Source organism: Haemaphysalis longicornis, unplaced genomic scaffold, assembly GCF_048455015.1.
Source record: "Haemaphysalis longicornis isolate Haplotype H1 unplaced genomic scaffold, Haemaphysalis longicornis Haplotype H1 scaffold_1, whole genome shotgun sequence".
NCBI lineage: Eukaryota > Metazoa > Arthropoda > Arachnida > Ixodida > Ixodidae > Haemaphysalis > Haemaphysalis longicornis.
Window position 1 is genome coordinate 44,162,315 of NW_027526203.1, and position 18,606 is coordinate 44,180,920.

General features: G+C 49.3%; 1 protein-coding gene across 1 annotated transcript in view; it reads right to left on the minus strand.

The window, feature by feature from the left end:
* Positions 1 to 18,606, minus strand: part of LOC144176050 (uncharacterized) — a 152,467-nt gene that overhangs the window by 82,063 nt on the left and 51,798 nt on the right. The window contains exon 2 of the mRNA XM_077705174.1: positions 1,687 to 2,960. Coding sequence (XP_077561300.1) covers positions 1,687 to 1,834 — 148 coding nt within the window. The 5' untranslated portion in view covers positions 1,835 to 2,960. The remainder of the gene's footprint in view (positions 1 to 1,686; positions 2,961 to 18,606) is intronic.

The following is an 18,606-nucleotide window of genomic DNA, read 5'->3' on the forward strand; positions in this document are numbered from 1 at the left end:
AACTCCCCACTCCTTGTGTCATTATCAAAACGGAAAAATCACGCTCCAGGGAACCGGTTGAAACTGAATGCGACGTTATGAGTGTTTCTACTGCGCTTATTGTTCTTTTTTATATCACGGTTTACTTTGTTCGTTGTCCTCTTGCCATCACAGAAGATGCCGTTATCTTCGGCATCATTAAGGGAGTTGACCATGCCTGTATCGCCTTCAGAGAATCAGGGCTGGAAAAGGTGCGGCGAACCCTCGCAACGCATGCATTTTCGATACGCGTGCATCCCCATGGGCCTTGTACGTGCAATTACATCACGTTTTGGGTAGAGGTATTGAAGTTTGGCTTATAATCATGTACATCACCATCCACATCGCGATGTACATCGCGAAGGGTTATTCCTGTTCGTCTCCCGTTCTTTTTTCTGGGTCTCTTTTGTCTCACTTCGTTAATCCCCACCTGGAGTAGCACGTTAGAGGGGATAACCTCTTCAGTTTTCATAAAAGCTTCGTATCTCCCTCTCTCTCTCTCTTCCTCGCTACATCTTCTTTCAGTGTAACTCTGCATCATGTGACAACTGCTGTTGAATTCACTCATTTCTCATTCGCCTTTCAAAGGAGAGCAAAGACAGTTTCATTAGTCTAGGACTTCACGGATGGACCGGTTGAGCGACCTTGAACGATTTCATTCTGCATTATTGTCCTACTTGTATTGCTTTCAAGGAAACAGTTCATACAGTCAGCAGTATACCCACATCCACTATTATACGTTCGTTCAAAACAAACGGCCGCAGGCAACGAAACGCGCGTCTTTTTTCAGCCTTGAAGAAGGAGAATCGAATGCACCGGCTGCTTCAACGTGTTTCGGCACAATTACTTTAAGCCACCATGTAAGTGAACTTTAATCTCCATTTTAGGCATTTACAGAACTGAAGAAACTGCTTATTTAAAAGACGGCCCCAGAGGCTGTCTGCAATACTGTTTTTTTTTTCTGAAACACACGAGCGTACACCTGTCTTCTCTACCCTGTTACTGTGGCGTTGTATGACGTACAGAAGGCCAATTATCCTGCGTCTTCTGAGCCGTATGCGTCTTCAGATAACAGTTAACCATGGCGCAAGCTATGAACAATACATGTCTGGCCACAGAAGTGAATACTGGTCCTGGTTAATGAAGTGGAGTGGAAATGAAAGCAAACTTTTGTGCGGTGATTTTCGGCCCATAAAACGATCAGCGCACTCAACTCGGCATTCTTCCTCCATTACACAGAGAGCCCCCTTGCATGATCTCGATATGGATTTAGCTACCCAAGGTTCGGGCAGGCCTTAGAATTGGGGCTTTCGTCTGCGTTAGGTGAATCCAGGGAGCAGACTTTTGTGGTGATGCTATTACTTTCATCACAAACATAATAAAACACTCCCCTAATTGACTTCTTTAGACGGCATTTCCTGTTAAACGTAATTTAACACACCTCAAGAGCATGACATTATGTTTAATAGCCCCTGAAAAAAGCAACCACTGCTACACGGCGTCCCAGCCGCCACTTCGTGCTAAGCAATCTGGTACTTCAACCTAGACGCCATATGGTGGCGGCTTAGCCTAGCGCCGCTTCCGCGGTCCCATTTTGCGGGGGGAGAATGGTACTTCTCAATAGAACACGTCGTGGTACCGTTCAAGCATGTCCAGCCCACTGCTCACCTGTTGGCCTGGGCGGCCGCAAGACGGGCGGCGGTGCCAGCGTGCTCGAAGGAGGCAGTGTCGTGCTCGAAGCCATTATGGTGGTCCCTGGTAGCTCGAGCCGGATTCTTTCGATGTCGTTCGCGCTCCAGTTCGACGGCGCTCGCATGACCGGAGACGTTGCTTAGTGCGGCCATGCTCTCGCTGCCGCGTCCAACTTCATGGCGGAGCTTGTAGGTCTAGCCAACACTGGAGCCCAGCCTACCCCACATGCAGACACAATTCACGGCTCCACTGTAGTCTCTCCGCCGTGAAAAACGCAGTTGTGTCACGAGATGTCTAGTTGATAGCCCACACGGTTACAGTTCTCGGAGCGTAATAGAAGGTAAAAGGAGGTAAAAGATGGTGCACACTCTTGGGGCGAACGACTCGCGCACTTTCTCAGGGATTCAAACGCTTTTCTCCGCTGATCCTGCCGGTCCCATAAATTCCATTCAGGAAACCGAATTATCACGCTTGAGTGTACAGTGGAGGCGAGAAGACCATAGTGCTTGCCGCTCTGCTACTAGGCAAACGAAGAAGATTCCAAGCTTTTCCAGTGAAATATTATTTGCTGCTGCCAACTTTCGTGATATAATGAGCTGCCCTTCTACGTCCGAGCCCATGGCTTTTTGGAACCCGGCACTTGCAGCATCGCCACGTATTCCGCATGTTTGTCAAAAGTTGTGGAGGAAAACAGACACATCAGCTGTTTCACTTGGTTGCTGAGAAGCCTACGTCACCTCTGCCTGGCTTTTCTCTGGCAAGCCAAACAGGTATAAAGTAAATGTTTCTCTGCCTTGCACGTCGAAAGCATACAGTTAACTTTTCAAGTCTTCCATATACATCATTGCAAGAGTTTTCTTCCGGTAATTGCGACAGGAGGCACGAGATGAGCTGGCAAAACTGAGCGACTTGACCCTTCTGTTTTCTTCTGCTGACGTGACCGATCGACTTCAGGTTGCCAAAACTACTTTTGAAATAAGCCCTCACGAGCAACACAACGAGAGGTTCTACGTTGAAGACTTAATGGAGTTTCCAAAGGATACATGCGGCCTCCACATAGGCTCCTCTTACAACTTACAGGGTCACAGACATGAAGTGCCGACCGAAGCTAGTTGCTGGCACCGGTGCGCGGAGGTGCAGCGCTTTCTTGTGTAGCGGCCCCGCTCTGTACATTTGACGAAACGGTATCACTTGCAGAAACTTGTTTTCACCGATGACATTTCGGATGCCCGAAGCGTGCTTGAGTCCATCTGCAAAATACAGAAAAAATATATTCAGTATGATGATGCTTTGGGCTACAAATCAATCAAATAAGTCAATCAATAAAAAATAAATCAAGGAAGGAGCCAAGGTACGAGGCGCCACAAATATAAATGTAACCTTTGTTCTAGTGTTCCTTTACTTTTCCCGTAGTTGCAGGTGTGGTACGTATATATTCGTTGCGTATAATGTCGAAACTACTACTTCCACATTCCCTGCTAGACTACTGGTCATTATTTACGCGAGTTGTTACATCCTCACAGATAGTGTTTGTGAGGCATGCAAAAAGAAGGGATTACTCCTAAGGCGATGAGACATACGGGGACACTGCTTGGCTGTTATTTCTTTGATTTCCTGAGTGCGATATTCGATAGTGTACTAAGTTTTCAACTTCGCGCTTTAGGCTGTCTCACCTCGGGCTGATCATCCACCAGTTCTACCTACGAAGTACACAGAAATTCGAGAAAATACGTCTAACACGAGGAAGACTGCACCTCCCTAAGCTGGGGTGACAGAGCATTAGTAGAACTTGCATCTGCCGCCTCCAGCGGCGCATGCGCGGTGACGTCAGCGATTAAATCATGGGTCCTTGGGCAAAGCCCCACCACACCAAAGCCACTGAACCATCGCGACGGATCCCCTGTTGACGGACTGCCCCTGTTAAATAAACAGAACCTCATTTATGGCAAAAATATTGAGAGCATTGGCGTGAATACAAATGAAGCGTTAATTATGAACGTCAAAAAGCAGGTATTGACGATAAGGACATCGATTGCACTAGTACCTTCACCGCTTCTTTCCGGCGATATCGACCATTCGCTGAGTACGAAACGCTGTCCGGTCAGATCACAAGGCAGCACACACATATCGGCAGAGGACATGGTCTTCTTCTCGACGTTGACGGAAGCCTCCTCCAGGAGCGGGCCACAGACAGAGCCGAACCGCGAAGGAGCCAGCCGATGCCTTACGACGAAGATGGCTTTGATCAGGATGTGCCGCAAGCACACCCGCAAGCCGCAAGGGTTCCCGCGTTTGAGATGCTGCAGCTGCATGCTACGGCTACCTATTGTCGAAGGACGTCTCATTTGCACGGACACAAGAAAAATGTGGACCCAACAGATCCATCATCAACCCTGCCCCCCCTGCATTGCACTTAGAGGTTTCGAAACAACCACACAGCAAAGTGATATAATACAAGTGCCTTTTTGTGCCATGTATTCACCGGGCCGTGCTTCCCGCTGTGTAGATGCGACGCATAGGAGGTTCACGTTGCAGCGTTGGACAGCGGAGGAACGGCGCTGGAACGATGGAGCGGAGCGGCGCAGGAACCGCGTTTTATAGCGCACATAACGGTGAGGGGACGCGCCGGCGCCAGTGCTTCTGCCGCGGCTATGGCGCAACACAATCCAACACAATCCCCTTTAATCTAATGAAATCCAAACCAATCCAATCCAATACAAGCCAAGCAAAGCCAAGCCAATCCATTCGAATCCAATCCAACGCCCTTCGCGAGACAGTGTTCGCTATCGGAGAGGAGAGGTGGTGAGCGGCGGAGAGCGCAGCTGGCGCGGCGAGGAGAATGGGGGAGGGGTGGACTCCAACAACGCCGGATGGATGCAAGGACAAGGCGAGTGAAGGAGATGCGTTCGCATCTAAAAAGGGTGACTGCAATGTGAGGAATCCGCGATCAGAGATGCTTCCACTTTTCACCGCCGCTGGTGCCCATATGTAGCCCTTTACGGCCCAGCCCACACAAACGTGTGGGTCAACAAATTCGTTTACTCAGTGGCGCCTGTTTCGGTTTCGGTTTCACAGCCGTGGGTAGCCGCTGCGAACGGCTGCGAACGCTTCCGAGACTTCATTGGTTTCGGTAGTTCAGTTATTTTGCCACCAGGGGGCGAGAAATCGCACATTGAAAACGGCGCCCCAGCAGGCGCGATCACGATAGCCGCCTTCAAGATTAAAACTGATATTTCTTCTTGCTATTCTCGTATTTTCTGAATAACAAGCTTAAGACACGACTTGCAGGACTTGGAAAAACACGATCGGGTAAAAAATACACCCGTTCCCTTCGTGTGCGTTCCGTCATTACGCTTGAAAAATGCACCCACACATATGTGTGGGCTGGGCTTTCGTCGTTACGAAAATTTTGATGGGCGGTATAGGCTGGCGGGCTCGTAATTTTCATGGGCGGTATAGGCTGGCGGGCTCGTGCACTGCAGCGCTAGAGATAAATAATTTTTTCTTGCTTTCTTGGTGCCTCATTTATTCGCGGTTTTGTGCTGGCTCATTGGTAATTTTTTTTTTTGCGCCTTAACCTTGAACTAGTTCAGTAATTACTTGTGATAATAATATTATTAATAATTATTAATTATATTAATGAAAAAAATCATTATTATTTATTTCACAAAATCCTATTTATAATATAGGTACTCCTGAAAACAATATAAAACTAAGTAATACATAAAAATGAAGTTTTTCTGCGCCTGATGCCGTTTTTAAGGTATTCTTACTATTGGCATATCATACGAATAGAAGCCCAGCCCACACATATGTGTGGGTTTGTTTTCTGTGTGAAATACTCTGAGCTTTCGATTTTCACTTGTCGAAGCATCATTAAGAAGGGGTAAATGCACAAAACTTAATTACTTGTTGCCATTTTTTCTAAAAAATTTTCGTTGGGCAGGAAAGGGGTAGGTAGTCGTGTTGGTGCACTCCTTTGTAGAAGAGTGGAGGCAGCGCTCCTCTGCTATGAAGTGGGTTCAGCGTGTTTCCAGGGGCATTAGCAGCTCCCGTGAATCGGGGTATCGACGGAGAAAGGGATTCAAGAGGTACCTCTTCCCGCCAATAAAAAAGTCGAGTATTGCAATGTAAAGGATCCGCGACCAGAGATGCATCCTCTTTTCGCCGTCGCTGCTTCCCATAAGTAGATAGGTTTGGAGGGGCAGTTTTTTTATAAAAGAGCGGAGGCAGCGCTCCTTTGCAATGAAGTGCTGCGCACAGCGTGCTTCCTTGGGGCGTACAAGCTGCCTCGATTCCTGGTGATATTGCGTCGAATAAGAAAGGGTTCACCAGGCCGTCCCTACCCGCCAACAGCAAAGGCAATTACTGCAGTGAGAAAAATGTGGGATCAGAGATGCGGCCACTTTTCGTTGCCCCTGCTGCCCTAATGTGGGTAGGTTTGGAGGTGCAGCCGTCAATAGAAGAACGGAGGCAGCGCTCCTTTGCGATGAAGTGGGCTGACGCGTGTTTCCAGGTGGGTAGCAGGTCCTGTGATTCGTGGTGAATTTTACGTCGGCGCGGAAGTGGATTTAACGAACCGCCCTTTAGGGCTTCTGACGCCTTTTGTCATGCCGGCGAAGAGGAGATCGGGAGATATGATGCGCGGGCTGAGAGGCTGCGCGCACTGTCGCGCCCGCTTCTCTCAATGACCGCCGCCGTATGGGTTGTACTTTTGGGGCGCGCGGCTTCCTATTTGGTCGCCTCGGAGCGACGCTCCCGATTACGGCAACAACGTGCCGTAGCGTGCCTCGGGGGCCCACCGTGTTACTCTTGCGGTGACTAGGCCAGGACGGCGACTTTTCTAAGCGCCACCGCCGCTTCCCTTTGTGGACACCGTCCTAATGGAATGTTCGAAAGCCCGGCTCCCGCCTGAAGGAGCTTCGTAAGGACGATGGCAATTAGGGCAATGTAACGCCGTTTCGCAGTTGCGTGCCTCGGGGCTACCGTGTTGCGCTTAGATTGCGTAAGCCGGGGAGGCCACTTTTGTGAGCACCGCGGCGCCTGATGGCCGCTCTTACCGAGAAACTTGCTTACCGAGAAACGTCCCCCCCCCCCCCCCAACACCACCCCTCGTGCGGCTTGCAGGCGAGCTGTAGTGTGTTTGCACGAGCATCCCAAGTGTTCCTAAAATTCTCAGGCACCTTCCCATGAGACAGGTTGGTTCTCAACTCAAACTGAAGCCATTACATTCAAGTAATTTTAATCATAAAACTTTAGTTTATCGCCTTATTGTTATGCTTGCGTCATAAGGGTATTATGCAGGAAGCTTGACAATGACAAGTCGTTAATGCGAGTAAATAGAGAGTATTAGACCCGCTCGAGATTTGGGGATGATACTATCTCACGAAGATTGCTTCATGAACTTTCATAATTGTTTCAAGACAGCTTACGAAGATTGCTTCGTAAACCGTGTTCAGAATGATCCTTCCTAGAGTTAAGGGTGAATAATTGCATACGATTCAGTAGTGGGCAGTGCCGTATTGCGAAATGGTGACCCACCAAGGATGATGACAAAAGATTGTCTAGCACGTAGCCTTGCTGAGGCGATCGTGGCTGCTTTGTAAATCTACCATGATTTATTCAACTGGTTCTTTTCCAGCGTAACAATTTAGGCAAAGGTTGCGGAGTGATCCCACCATGGTTTCAAGCTTCGCACCACTGTGGCTTGAGCGCGCGGCTCGTGTTGGGCCGCCCCGGCCCCGCCACGACCAGAAATGGACCGAGTCCCCTGCCTTGTGCCCAAGCTAGTGAGGTGGCAATGAAGACCACCTGAGAGCAGGCGCACTGAGATGAACCCAAAACGCCGTGTCCCCAGCCCTCGCGTCGGACGTTGCTCTGAGAACCATCGACGCTTCGTCCTGGCCTTGAAGACATCGCTGTTGCTGGGCCAGGCGCCACCAAGGCTATCAGCGTCATCCGTGGCGGCAACTGATTTCTCATTGTATACTGCAGCGGCATTGGTCATCCTTAAAGGAATCCTCATTGAGCCCTACCCTTGGCGGGGAGGGAGGCTGTCACGAGAGGCAGCACTGGGCAATGCCGCATAGCGCCATGCTGAGACCACCAATGACGACGAAGGATTTTCATAAATTTTATTCATTAAAATACTACTACAGACCCAGTGAATGGTCGAAGACGGAGGGCTTCGTTAAAAACACAATCCTGAGTTATTAAAAGTTGCTAAAATGTTCCTGTAAGGCTTTCGTCAAAATCACAGTAAAAATTCGTTCTGGCAATTTGTCCATGTGTTTTATTGTGCGTGGAAAATGTGAAAATTGAAAAGTATTTGTTCGGACAAAGTATGGGGATAAATTGTGCCTGTGTGTACCCGCCGCAGTCGCTCAGTGGCTAAGGCGTTGCGCTGTTGAGCGCAAGGACGTGGGTTCGATTCCCGCCCGCTGCGGCCGCTTTTCTGATGAAGACGAAAAGCAAAAACGCCCGTGTGTTCGAGATTTAGGAGCACGTTAAAGATCCCCAGGCGGTCAAATTTAATCCGGAGCCCTCCACTACGGCGCGCCTCATCGCCTGCTTTGCGTCGGCGTGTTAAACCCCACAATCACTGAATAAATCAAATTGTGCCTCTGTTTATGTCGTGTTTAACACGCGCCTAACCGACGAATAAAGGGTGATGTTGATAATCCAGTCTTGCAGCTAATTAGAGTATCTACAAAAGCTAGCCGAGCAACTTGGTGTCTAATGTGTAGTGGTTGGATTTTGTTGAGTTCCATATGACTTGATTGAGAATCAGTTCTTTTATATTTATTCAAACAAAATGAACGGCACTGCTCTCCACCTTCTCTAATCAGCTAATGTTTTTGTTCGTGTACGGATCTCAAACTACTGCTGCATACCCAAATTTAGGCCTCATTATGAAATTGAATGTTGGAAGCTTAACGTTAATAAAAGCTAAAGGGACCCTGCAACACTCTTCGTGCAGTGCAAGAAAACCTGCGCGACGTTTTACACTGCCAGGAACACCTGAGCCAAATATTACACGTGCCCGTGAAGCGGTAAGCGCGCAAATCGCCGTGAAAGACGCCGAAAAACCAACCCCCCTCTCCTCAATTCTCATTATGCACCCCTGGCATGGCCTCTGCGACGTTCATCGGGCCAAGGCTGTCCTGGCTCTCCTATTGGCTGGCGCTGGTCAACTTTGCGGCTAAATTCTGGCATTTCCTGTGACGAGCCGCCGTCGTCGGCGCTGTGTTTGAACCTCTTCTATGTCTGAACCTGTTCCCATGCTTTTGGTGATTCTTTTGTTATGAGTGCGCGCGGAGTTTGAGTGACGAACTAAATATTCCACTTTCAACGAGCCCACTCGACAACAAACGTTTATTGCTTCAAAAACGCCCCACCATCCTGAGCGCTTGCTTGCGAGCAGACCATTATGCCTTCTTTTTTGTGGCACCAGACCAGAACTAGACCTGTCCGCGTTGCGGGGAAAAGGACAAAACTCCCCGGCCTATGACATATCGAAGGCCGCCGAACAGAACGCCGCGCGCCGCCCCTCTTTCCGGGGGAGAGCGCGCAGCTTCCGTCGCGTTGTCCGCGGTTGAGTTGAGAGGGAACATTTATGCGCGATTTTTCATCGCGCGTAGTTTCGGTGATGGTGAACGGATTTTCACAATTGTTCCGGGAGGAGGTTGTTAGGACAATAGACTTTACCCCAAAGTACATTCCGAGAAGTCGATGGTAAGTATTGCAGGGTTACTTTAACGTTATTTAAGGATTCTTTAGCACGCAGCCGTGCTCTGGCTTTGAAGGTGACTTTGGGACCATGTGCCATAAGTCACCTCACCTGTCCTGCCGCTCCGTACAAGTATAAATAATAACTGAAGCAGTGTTAAAAAGACATTGAGAAAGTCTCCCCCCACGTAGCTCTGGAAAGGAATGCTTGACACGGTGGATAACATTCTTGGACGGGCTGCTTGTGCTGGTCTCTACCAATAGATAGAAAATCCAGCGTATAAATAGTACACGGCCACGGCGAATTCGCGAGCCCTCCGAAATAACGAACAGTACGTTACATCCTGAACAAAAAAGATGGGTATACAATCTATGTGCAGTGCCCGTTCTGATTTACGCGGTGGTATCGTTCACCCGAATAAACTCCTTGAATGAAATCATTGTTCAGCCAAATATCGTTGGTGAAAAGGATGATAAAAGTAAGTGTTGGAACTTCTTCTTGTTCCCGCATAGCATACGACGCTGATCATAATCAGCTTTACCTCTGCCGACGAAGCGGTGGCACGTGCTCTTGCTGCACCCGCACCAGTTCCATTAAGCCCTCATCATAACCTGACGCGTGCTTTCCGCTCTCTCACGACGGCTTGCCAGCCGGAGGACCTCTAGATCCATCACAGTAGCACTTAAGATAGGAGAACAGCGACTTGGACTAGCGAACCAGCTAATCTGGAAGACGTCGGATATCAAATCAAGAGGGAAAAGTGGAAGTGCACCGGGCATGTAGTGCAAAAGCTGGAACGGCTGGACGATCCAGGTAATACCGGGCTTACCGAGAAGGAAGAATACATTTAGGAGAAGGGTATTACCCGGAAGGACGGGTAGAAATGAAAATACTGGGCAAATATAACGAAAATACTGGGCAAATATTGCATTCAGGCATCCAAAGACAGGACGGGCTGGAGGTGTACGAGAGCGGCCACCGTCCTGCTGTGAACCGATGTTGATAATGATAGTGATGTCGATTACGAGCGCGGCAAAGTTACAACTAATAAAATGTTGTAACTACCGAATGAAATGTATCCACCCGACCACCCAAAGAATGTGCTGAAGTGAACATTGATGATTGCGAAAGAAAACCAATACTCGCAACAGGCAAGCAGCAGGTATGCGGAGTGGCACAGCAGGGCCATAGGGCTTCGACATCCTGGGTTTGTGCGCAACTTAGTGCTTTAGAGGGCAGCTCTTAAAGGGACAGGGAAGAGATTTGTAAACATTGCGGGATTACGAGCGAAAATTGTAGTCCGGAGTGCCTAGGTCCTGTTTCGACCACTCTGAGCGCGTTTACGCGAATTTATTTAGTAGAAAAATCAATTCGAAAATGCTGTCCTCCTGTCTGCACCCTCGCCCATTTTCTGTGGCTTTTTCGTGTGACCTCGGGAGGAGATGAGGATGGCAGTTGGCTGCGTTACTGCACGGCTACCCGGCCTTCAGACAGAGTCAGTCGGCCTAGCGTTTCATCCGACTGTCGCCAACGGGTCGTCGCAATTCGTTCGCTCAGTTGAAACAAAGCCAGGACACATTTGTGAATGGAACAATGTGCCTTTCTTAACTTCGTTAGTTTGTTCACTGTATCTAGCTCCAAGTCAAGGTCGCTTCACCCAAGCGCTGCACAAGCGCACATGCGACGCTTCGCTGACTGGTACGCCAGTAGGAAAACATAACGCATCTTGAATGCGGGAGAAGAGTCAGCGAAGTCAATATAGGTACTAAGGAAATAAAATCAACTGATACTTTTACCGTACAGCATAAAACTAGGGTGCGGGAAGCTGATTGATTGATTGATTGATTGATTGATTGATTGATTGATTGATTGTGGGTTTTAACGCGCCGACGCAACGCAGGCGATGAGGCGCACCGTAGTGGAGGGCTCCGGATTAATTTTGACCACCTGGGGATCTTTAACGTACGCCGAAATCTCGAACACACGGGCGTTTTTGCTTTTCGCCTCCATCAGGAAAGCGGCCGCCGCGGCCGGGAGTCGAACCCGCGACCTCGTGCTCAGCAGCGCAACGCCTTAGCCACTGAGCCACCGCGGCGGGTAGGGTGCCGGAAGCACTTTCTTGCGCTGGGCGAACAGGCACATCGGTCAGAAGGACGACTAAGCATCTACGAACGCTTTTCCGTCTAAGAAATGCAATTGCTAGACGTGACATATTGTGGAAACTTGGGGGACGCTTACTGCACGAGTGCAATACAACAAATAGTCACCTAAGCTGCTTAAAATGTTAAAACTGAATAAAAGGGTACACTGGTTATACATTCATCATCATCATCATCACCAGCCTGTCTACGCCCACTGCAAGGCAAAGGCCTCTCTCATTATTCTCCAATTACCTCGGTCCTGTACCAGCTGTGACCAATTTATCCCCGCAAATTTCTTGATCTCATCTGCCCATGTAACTTTCTGCCACCCCCTGCAGCGCTTGCCTTCTCTAGGGATCCACTCTGTTACCCTTAATGACCAGCGGTTATCTTGCCTTCGCATTACATGCCCTGCCCACGCCCATTTCTTCTTCTTAATTTCTACTAATATGTCTTTAACACCAGTTTGCTCCCTGACCCACTCCGCTCTCTTCTTGTCTCTTAATGTTACACCTATCATTTTCCGCTCCATTGCCCGCTGAGTCGTTCTCAATTTAAGTTGAGCCCTCTTAGTGAGCCTCCAAGTTTCTGCCCCGTAGGTGAGTACCGGTAAGATGCAGCTGTCATACACTTTCTTCTTCAACGACAATGGTAGGCTGCTATTCATTATCTGAGAATGTCTGCCATATGAACCCCACCCCATTCTGATCCTTCTAATTATCTCTGCCTCATGGTTGTGATCTGGGGTCACAACTTGGCCTAAGTATATATATTCGCTTACCACTTCCACTGCCTTGCCATCTATCTCAAACTGCTGTGTTGTCCCGAGATTATTGATTATTACTTTAGTTTTCTGCATATTAATTTTCAAGCCCACGGTTCTACTCTGTTCGCCCAGTGCGGAAAGCATGCTTTGCAATTCCTCCCCCGAGTTACTTAGCAAGGCAACGTCATCAGCAAATCTGAGGTTACTGAGGTATTCTCCATTAACCCTTACTCCCACCTGTTCCCAATCCAACGTTCTGAATACTTCTTGTAAGCATGCTGTGAATAACATTGGAGATACTGTGTCTCCTTGTCTGACACCCTTCCTTATCGGTATTTTACTGCTCTCCCTATGGAGGATGATGGTAGCTGTAGACCCGTTATAGATATCCTCTAGTATTCTTACATAATGCTCATCTACCCCCTGGTTCCGTAATGCCTGAATGACTGCTAGGGTTTCGACCGAGTCAAATGCTTTCTCATAATCTATCAAGGCTATATATAGGGGTTGATTATACTCAGCGCACTTCTCTATCACCTGATTCATCGTGTGAATATGGTCCATTGTTGAATAACCTTTACGGAACCCTGCTTGTTCTTTAGGTTGACTGAAATCTAAGGTTGCAGAGATGCGGTTAGCGATTACTTTGGTAAATACCTTGTAGACGACTGACAGTAAGCTGATCGGCCTGTAATTTTTCAAGACCTTCATGTCGCCTTTCTTATGGATTAGGATGATGTTCGCGTTCTTCCAAGATTCCGGTACCATTGCGGTCATTAGGAATTGCGTATACAGGTTTGCCAGTTTTTCAAGTACAATTTCTCCGCCATCCTTCAAGAGGTCTGCTGTTATCTGATCCTCACCAGGTGCTTTGCCCCCTTTCATTTCTTTCAAAGCCTTCCTTACTTCTTCGGTCGTTACTGGTGGGATGTCTATCTCCCCTGAACTACTTTCTCGTTGGGCATTACCCTGTATGTCCCGGCTACTGTACAGATCCCTATAGAACTCCTCGGCCACGGTGACTATTTTATCCCTATTTGTGATGACGTTGTCTTGCTTATCCTTAAGTGCATACATTTGATTTTTCCCCACGCCAAGACATCTCTTTACTGCTTTCAGGCTACCTCCGTTCTTTACAGTGTATTCGATCCTCTCCATATTATACTTCCGTATGTCAGCTGTCTTGCGCTTATTGATTAACTTCGAGAGCTCTGCTAGTTCTATTCTGTCAGCTGCGGTAGAGATTCTCATGGTTTGCCGTTTCCTGATTAGATCTTTCGTCTCCTGTGAAAGTTTACCAGTATCCTGTCTAGCCATAGTGCCCCCGACTCCTACTGCACACTCCGTGAGAATGCGTGTAAGGTTGTCGCTGGCTTCCTGTGTCGTAAGCTCGGCTTCCTCGTTAAGGGCGGAATATCGGTTCTGCAGCGCGATCCTGAATTCTTCTACTTTGCGTCTTACTGTTTGCTCATTTATCGGCTTCTTTCGTACTAGCTTGTTGCGGTCCCTCCTCAACTCTAGCCTAATTCGAGATCTTACCATACGGTGGTCACTACACCTTACCCTTCCGAGCACTTCCACATCCTTCACGACGCCAGGGTTATCGCTATACATTATATACCTTATATTTCCGATGCCCGCAGCGCTCGCCCGTGGCCGAGTGGTCTGGAGCGCTAGATATGTCATTACAAGTGTTTTGCAAATCACGAGTTCGAATCTCCGCGGGTACATTCTTTTTTTTTATGAGTTAACTTTTTTCGTTTTCCGCCGATGTTTTCTGCGCTGAGTTTACCTTTTTCGGGCCACAACGTTCATTGCTCCACAAACTAGTTCACAGAACGTGCGCAGGCTGACACTGGCGCGCTAGCGAGTTCTCTTCGGCGTGCTCTTGCCATAAGCACCGACTGCTTGCGGGCAGTGGGCACAGGCCAGAGTCAACAGACCCTTGGCTTGGTGCGAACACGCTTTTTACGATACAGGCATAAGTGAGGCAAGCTCCAAATATAGGGGAAAATTTACACAATCTTCCCGTGAGGGGAACCATGGGGTAGATGCGACGCATCGGGGGTTGCCGTTGGGTTTCCGTTATGTTAGCGTGTGGATTGCTGTTGTTGTGTGTCCTATTTTCGCAGCATGTTCACTCCCGATGCGTCGCATCTACCCCATGTTTCCCCTCGCGGGAAGTTGGTGTAAATTTTACGGTTGCGCCGACCATCGCGATATCAGGCCTGTTAGTCTCCATTTCAAATCATCGGCGGTCACCGGAGGACGTCATCGGAGGAGCGCCGGCGGAACGACTGAGCGGAGCAGCGCAGTTACCGCGTTTATATGTACGGTGAGGAGAATGAGAGAGCGCAGCGCAGAGCAGCGCATGCGCATGTGTTAACCCGCACCCACGCACAGCTGACACGGCGACGGAGCGAGCGCAGCCGAGCGCTAACACGCAGATGGCGCTGCGGTGAGAGCGGCGCTAGCGCGCAGCTGGCGGGGCGAGGATAATGGGGGAGGGATTCGGACGCCGCCGGACTACGCCGGAGGGACAAGGCGGGTGAAAGAGATGCGTGGCATCTAAAAGCACATGGCATTTGAGCGTCTGCGGGGACGAGGAGGGCGTTCATCCAGCGTAGGCCTCGGCTAGTGATTGCTACGATTCCAAGCCATCCTTGGAGGATTATCTTATGCATTTTACAGCCGACAACATGGCAAAAGCGCGGGACGACGATTACTGAGGTATTGAGAATGTCCATCCAACGATACCGTCGGATGTCCAGCACGTTCTTTTACAGAACCGAAACCGAAACTTGTTTGGTTGCTAACCTTGGCATCGTCCAATCACGGTGCGTCTCCTCCCGTCGTCAAGCCTTTAGTTGGTGCGGCCGCCGCAAACCGCGCATAGTAGTTTTTCTTCTTTCGCGCTTTGTAAAATAATTGCCGACATATCGCTCCGATAAACGATGAAAAGTGTGTTAATTTGAGCCAGTACACGCAGTACAAGCAAAAACGGGAGCTTGACAAATTCACTTAACTGTCCCTTTAAGCACCCTCTTCTGTGGTTTTGTGGCCTCCCTCGCCGCCGGCCTTTTTATAGCATGGAAAACGAGGACACCGAAGATTGAGTGAGGGGGAAGGCGGCAGTGGATAGTATGGCGAAAGTGTTCGAGGGAGGGCGTTATGCCGAAGGTTCCGCGTGAGACGTGCTCCACGGCGGCTAAGTGCTACGAGGTAACGCCCGAGTAGCGGGCTCAGTCATGCGTTCCCAGATGACGCGATCACTTCCTGGGACGAAGGAAGTGCTGCCCGAGTGGAGGAACAGAGTCGCCGACGCCATATTTCAGAGGTGCCCGCCGCCGAAGCAGCAGCTCTGCGCCGGTGCCGAAAAGCCTCTGCAGTCCGCAATGCGCTGAAATTTAACATAAGGGGGTATGGTAATCTTCATACTTTTTATTTCTTCTCTGTTTGGTCCGATCCGTAAGTGACGACCTTCCTAGTTACATATGTAAGTCGACTGCCCAGATTCTGTGCCAGGTTAGTTATGCGTCCGTTCGAAACGGATTAAACTCAATACCCTGTTTTTTAACCTCGCCAGACATGGTCTCTGCTTGAAAAATGTCGAGGTAAAATCAAAAGTCGTAGGTACTCATCCACCGAGGAAATCTGCCGCCTATGTTGAATTCGTTCGCTCAGCTAGGCGTCGGGTTTATGAAAAGCTGGCTGTAGGATGCATGTGCGGGAGCAAGAATCCGGGGGCTCAAAATTTATGGAGAGCTAGCACAGGCACTGTCATTAGTTTATTGGCGGTACCCCCTTCAATACAGGAAGGGAACGCAAAACGTAAAACGGGATTGGACGCACACGCTTTTTTCAGCTCCGCTCTACCCATCGCGACTGGACTGCATACCGATGCCAGACGTTTGAAACTTTTACCGGGGCCGCTTGTTAAGGCCGCCGTAAAGGATTTTTTAGCAGCTTTAAGGCATACGTTCCACCGGTGAAACCGTGGACGTTGAACAGTTTCTTTGGTGCCGGGCTCCACCAAATGTGCTCTATGCCTTCCCGCAACGTTCCTTAAGCAGGTATTTCACTCTTGCGGAGACGCTGCGCATTCCTGCCAGGAGGGCGAATCCGGAATCATAAACCAAGTGTGTGAGGCCAAAATTCGAATCGTAAAGTTCTTACCTCTGAAGAGTACCGAGACGACAGAGGCGTGAAAATTTTTTGGCTGTTTGGAGTTTATGTGGTTTGGCAGTCTCGCAGTCTCCATGTCCTCTCTGCGGGGCCAAAACGGTCCGCATAAGCCCACATCTGTGATGAAATTGCCTTTTGAGGAGAAAGCTTTCAGTGCCTCGTTTTTCGAAAAAGTGCCACTGTTGTTGTTGACGCCAGAGAAGGGCCGACGCTATAAAGAGTAAATGAAAAATACATGCCGGTTTGTCTCACATTTTAACCGGGGACTTTGAATTAGGAGCTTAGTGCCCTACTGCCACGCAATCCCAGCACGTCGGCACCGGTGGAACAAAATTCATATCGCTGTGTTTTTATTTTCATGTGTTTCGCCTCGTCAACTTCTTTGCTGCTTTTGTCATGTACTATTTTGGCATTGCTTGCCCCTACTGCTTTGTGCACTGTCCAGCAGTATTTGTAAATATTAACAAAACAAAATTTTATTAGAGGGGGTGGACACGTCGGTTGGCTTGGGGATTGAAAAAAATTGGGGGGAGGGGGGGGGGGGGTTAAAGGTTCCAAGTTTAGATTCGGTGGTCGACGACTGAGGAGCTTGCGAACTCTCACATAGAAAGAAGCGTCTGCCTTGCATTGGCGGGTTCGAGGGGCATTGTCCTTTCTTCAAGCCGCGGGACTCCGGGCGGGAGATACTTTGAGCGAAGCGTTTGGAGGCCGGGACGCTCCCACAACATGCGGAGCACACTGGTCATGGCTCCTGTGGATAAGGAGGTGGAGGAAACAGCGGCAACAGGTTGCTGATTCTGGTCCGCATACTGGTGGCCGTTTGGCCCATAGGCACGCCACTTGGCCGGCACATCATCGGTGAGCGCGGTACCAACGCGTGCCTTGTGCAGGAACACTTGTGCGCCGCGGGTTAATCCAATGGGCAGAGCAGCGGGATCTGGTGGAACCAATTTCCGAACCGACAGCTCGGCCGCGTGCCTGTCTGCAGCCTTGGCTTCTGTGGGCTCGGGGTGGTATCGTGCGAATGGGACGGGTAACACGCGTTGGAGCGTAGTTCAACGGGCTCGTTCGCGCACGCGTAATCAGCTTCGTAGCCTATTCCGCCTGCGTTAGCCGGTACAAAGCCTACCTGAACGACTATATTACCTGTGTACTGAAGTCTGCTACAAATGGTCTTTATCAGATCGCAGGTGGTTCCAACGTATGTTTCTGACCACGTCGATCTAGAGATTCGTGAATGTTTTAGTTTTTGGTTCTCACCGGCACCGTCAGTTGCCTCAATATGCTCCGCAGCGAGAAGAACTGCTTCCAGACGTGCATAAAACGAGCTTGGCGGGCGAAGAAATTGAAATGTGCGGGACAGGTACATTCGGCCGTCAATACACGACAGTGACACGCGCAGTGTTGTTTCATTAAGGACCACTGTAGGAAAGATGGCATGCACCGTCTAGGAGGTCAGCGCATGCAGCAGCGGCTGCGCGCTCGTGATGACAAAGAAAAATAACAAAATAGTATTAATACCCGGAGCTGCAAACATATTCCCAGTGCCCAGTACGTGGTGGGCGCATCTGCGCATGGGCACAACTTGTGTCAGCTCTTCTGTGCACGTGCTCCGCTCCACTACCGCCTCCTGTGCCGGTATCGGATGCCGGCTCTGATGAAAGTTTTTACCATTACGGACCTCTACAGTGCAGTCCTGACGTGTTCTGCGAATGCTGCCAACACCACCAGTGAAAGTCCCCATTGCGGTTTTGATTAGGAAGAAGCGGACTTTTTGTGATGCCAATATCGTGAGAGGAACACGCAACACCATGCTTGCACGAAATGTCAAGAAGCAGGCGCGTTCCTGAGGCGGAAATGGAAGCGAATTTTGTTAAGAATGAAATGAACCCAAGGAGTATCGGCTGCTAAGTATATTTTTGGTAACCACTACCGGGAATTTTCTTCAGTGCACTTCATGTAATGGCGTTTCTGAGATCGTGCTCACTGCCCTCATCCATTTTTATGAAGCATATTATAACTATTACTTTCGTTTTCAACTGTTCAAATAACAGTGTCTTCATTACCTCTATTTT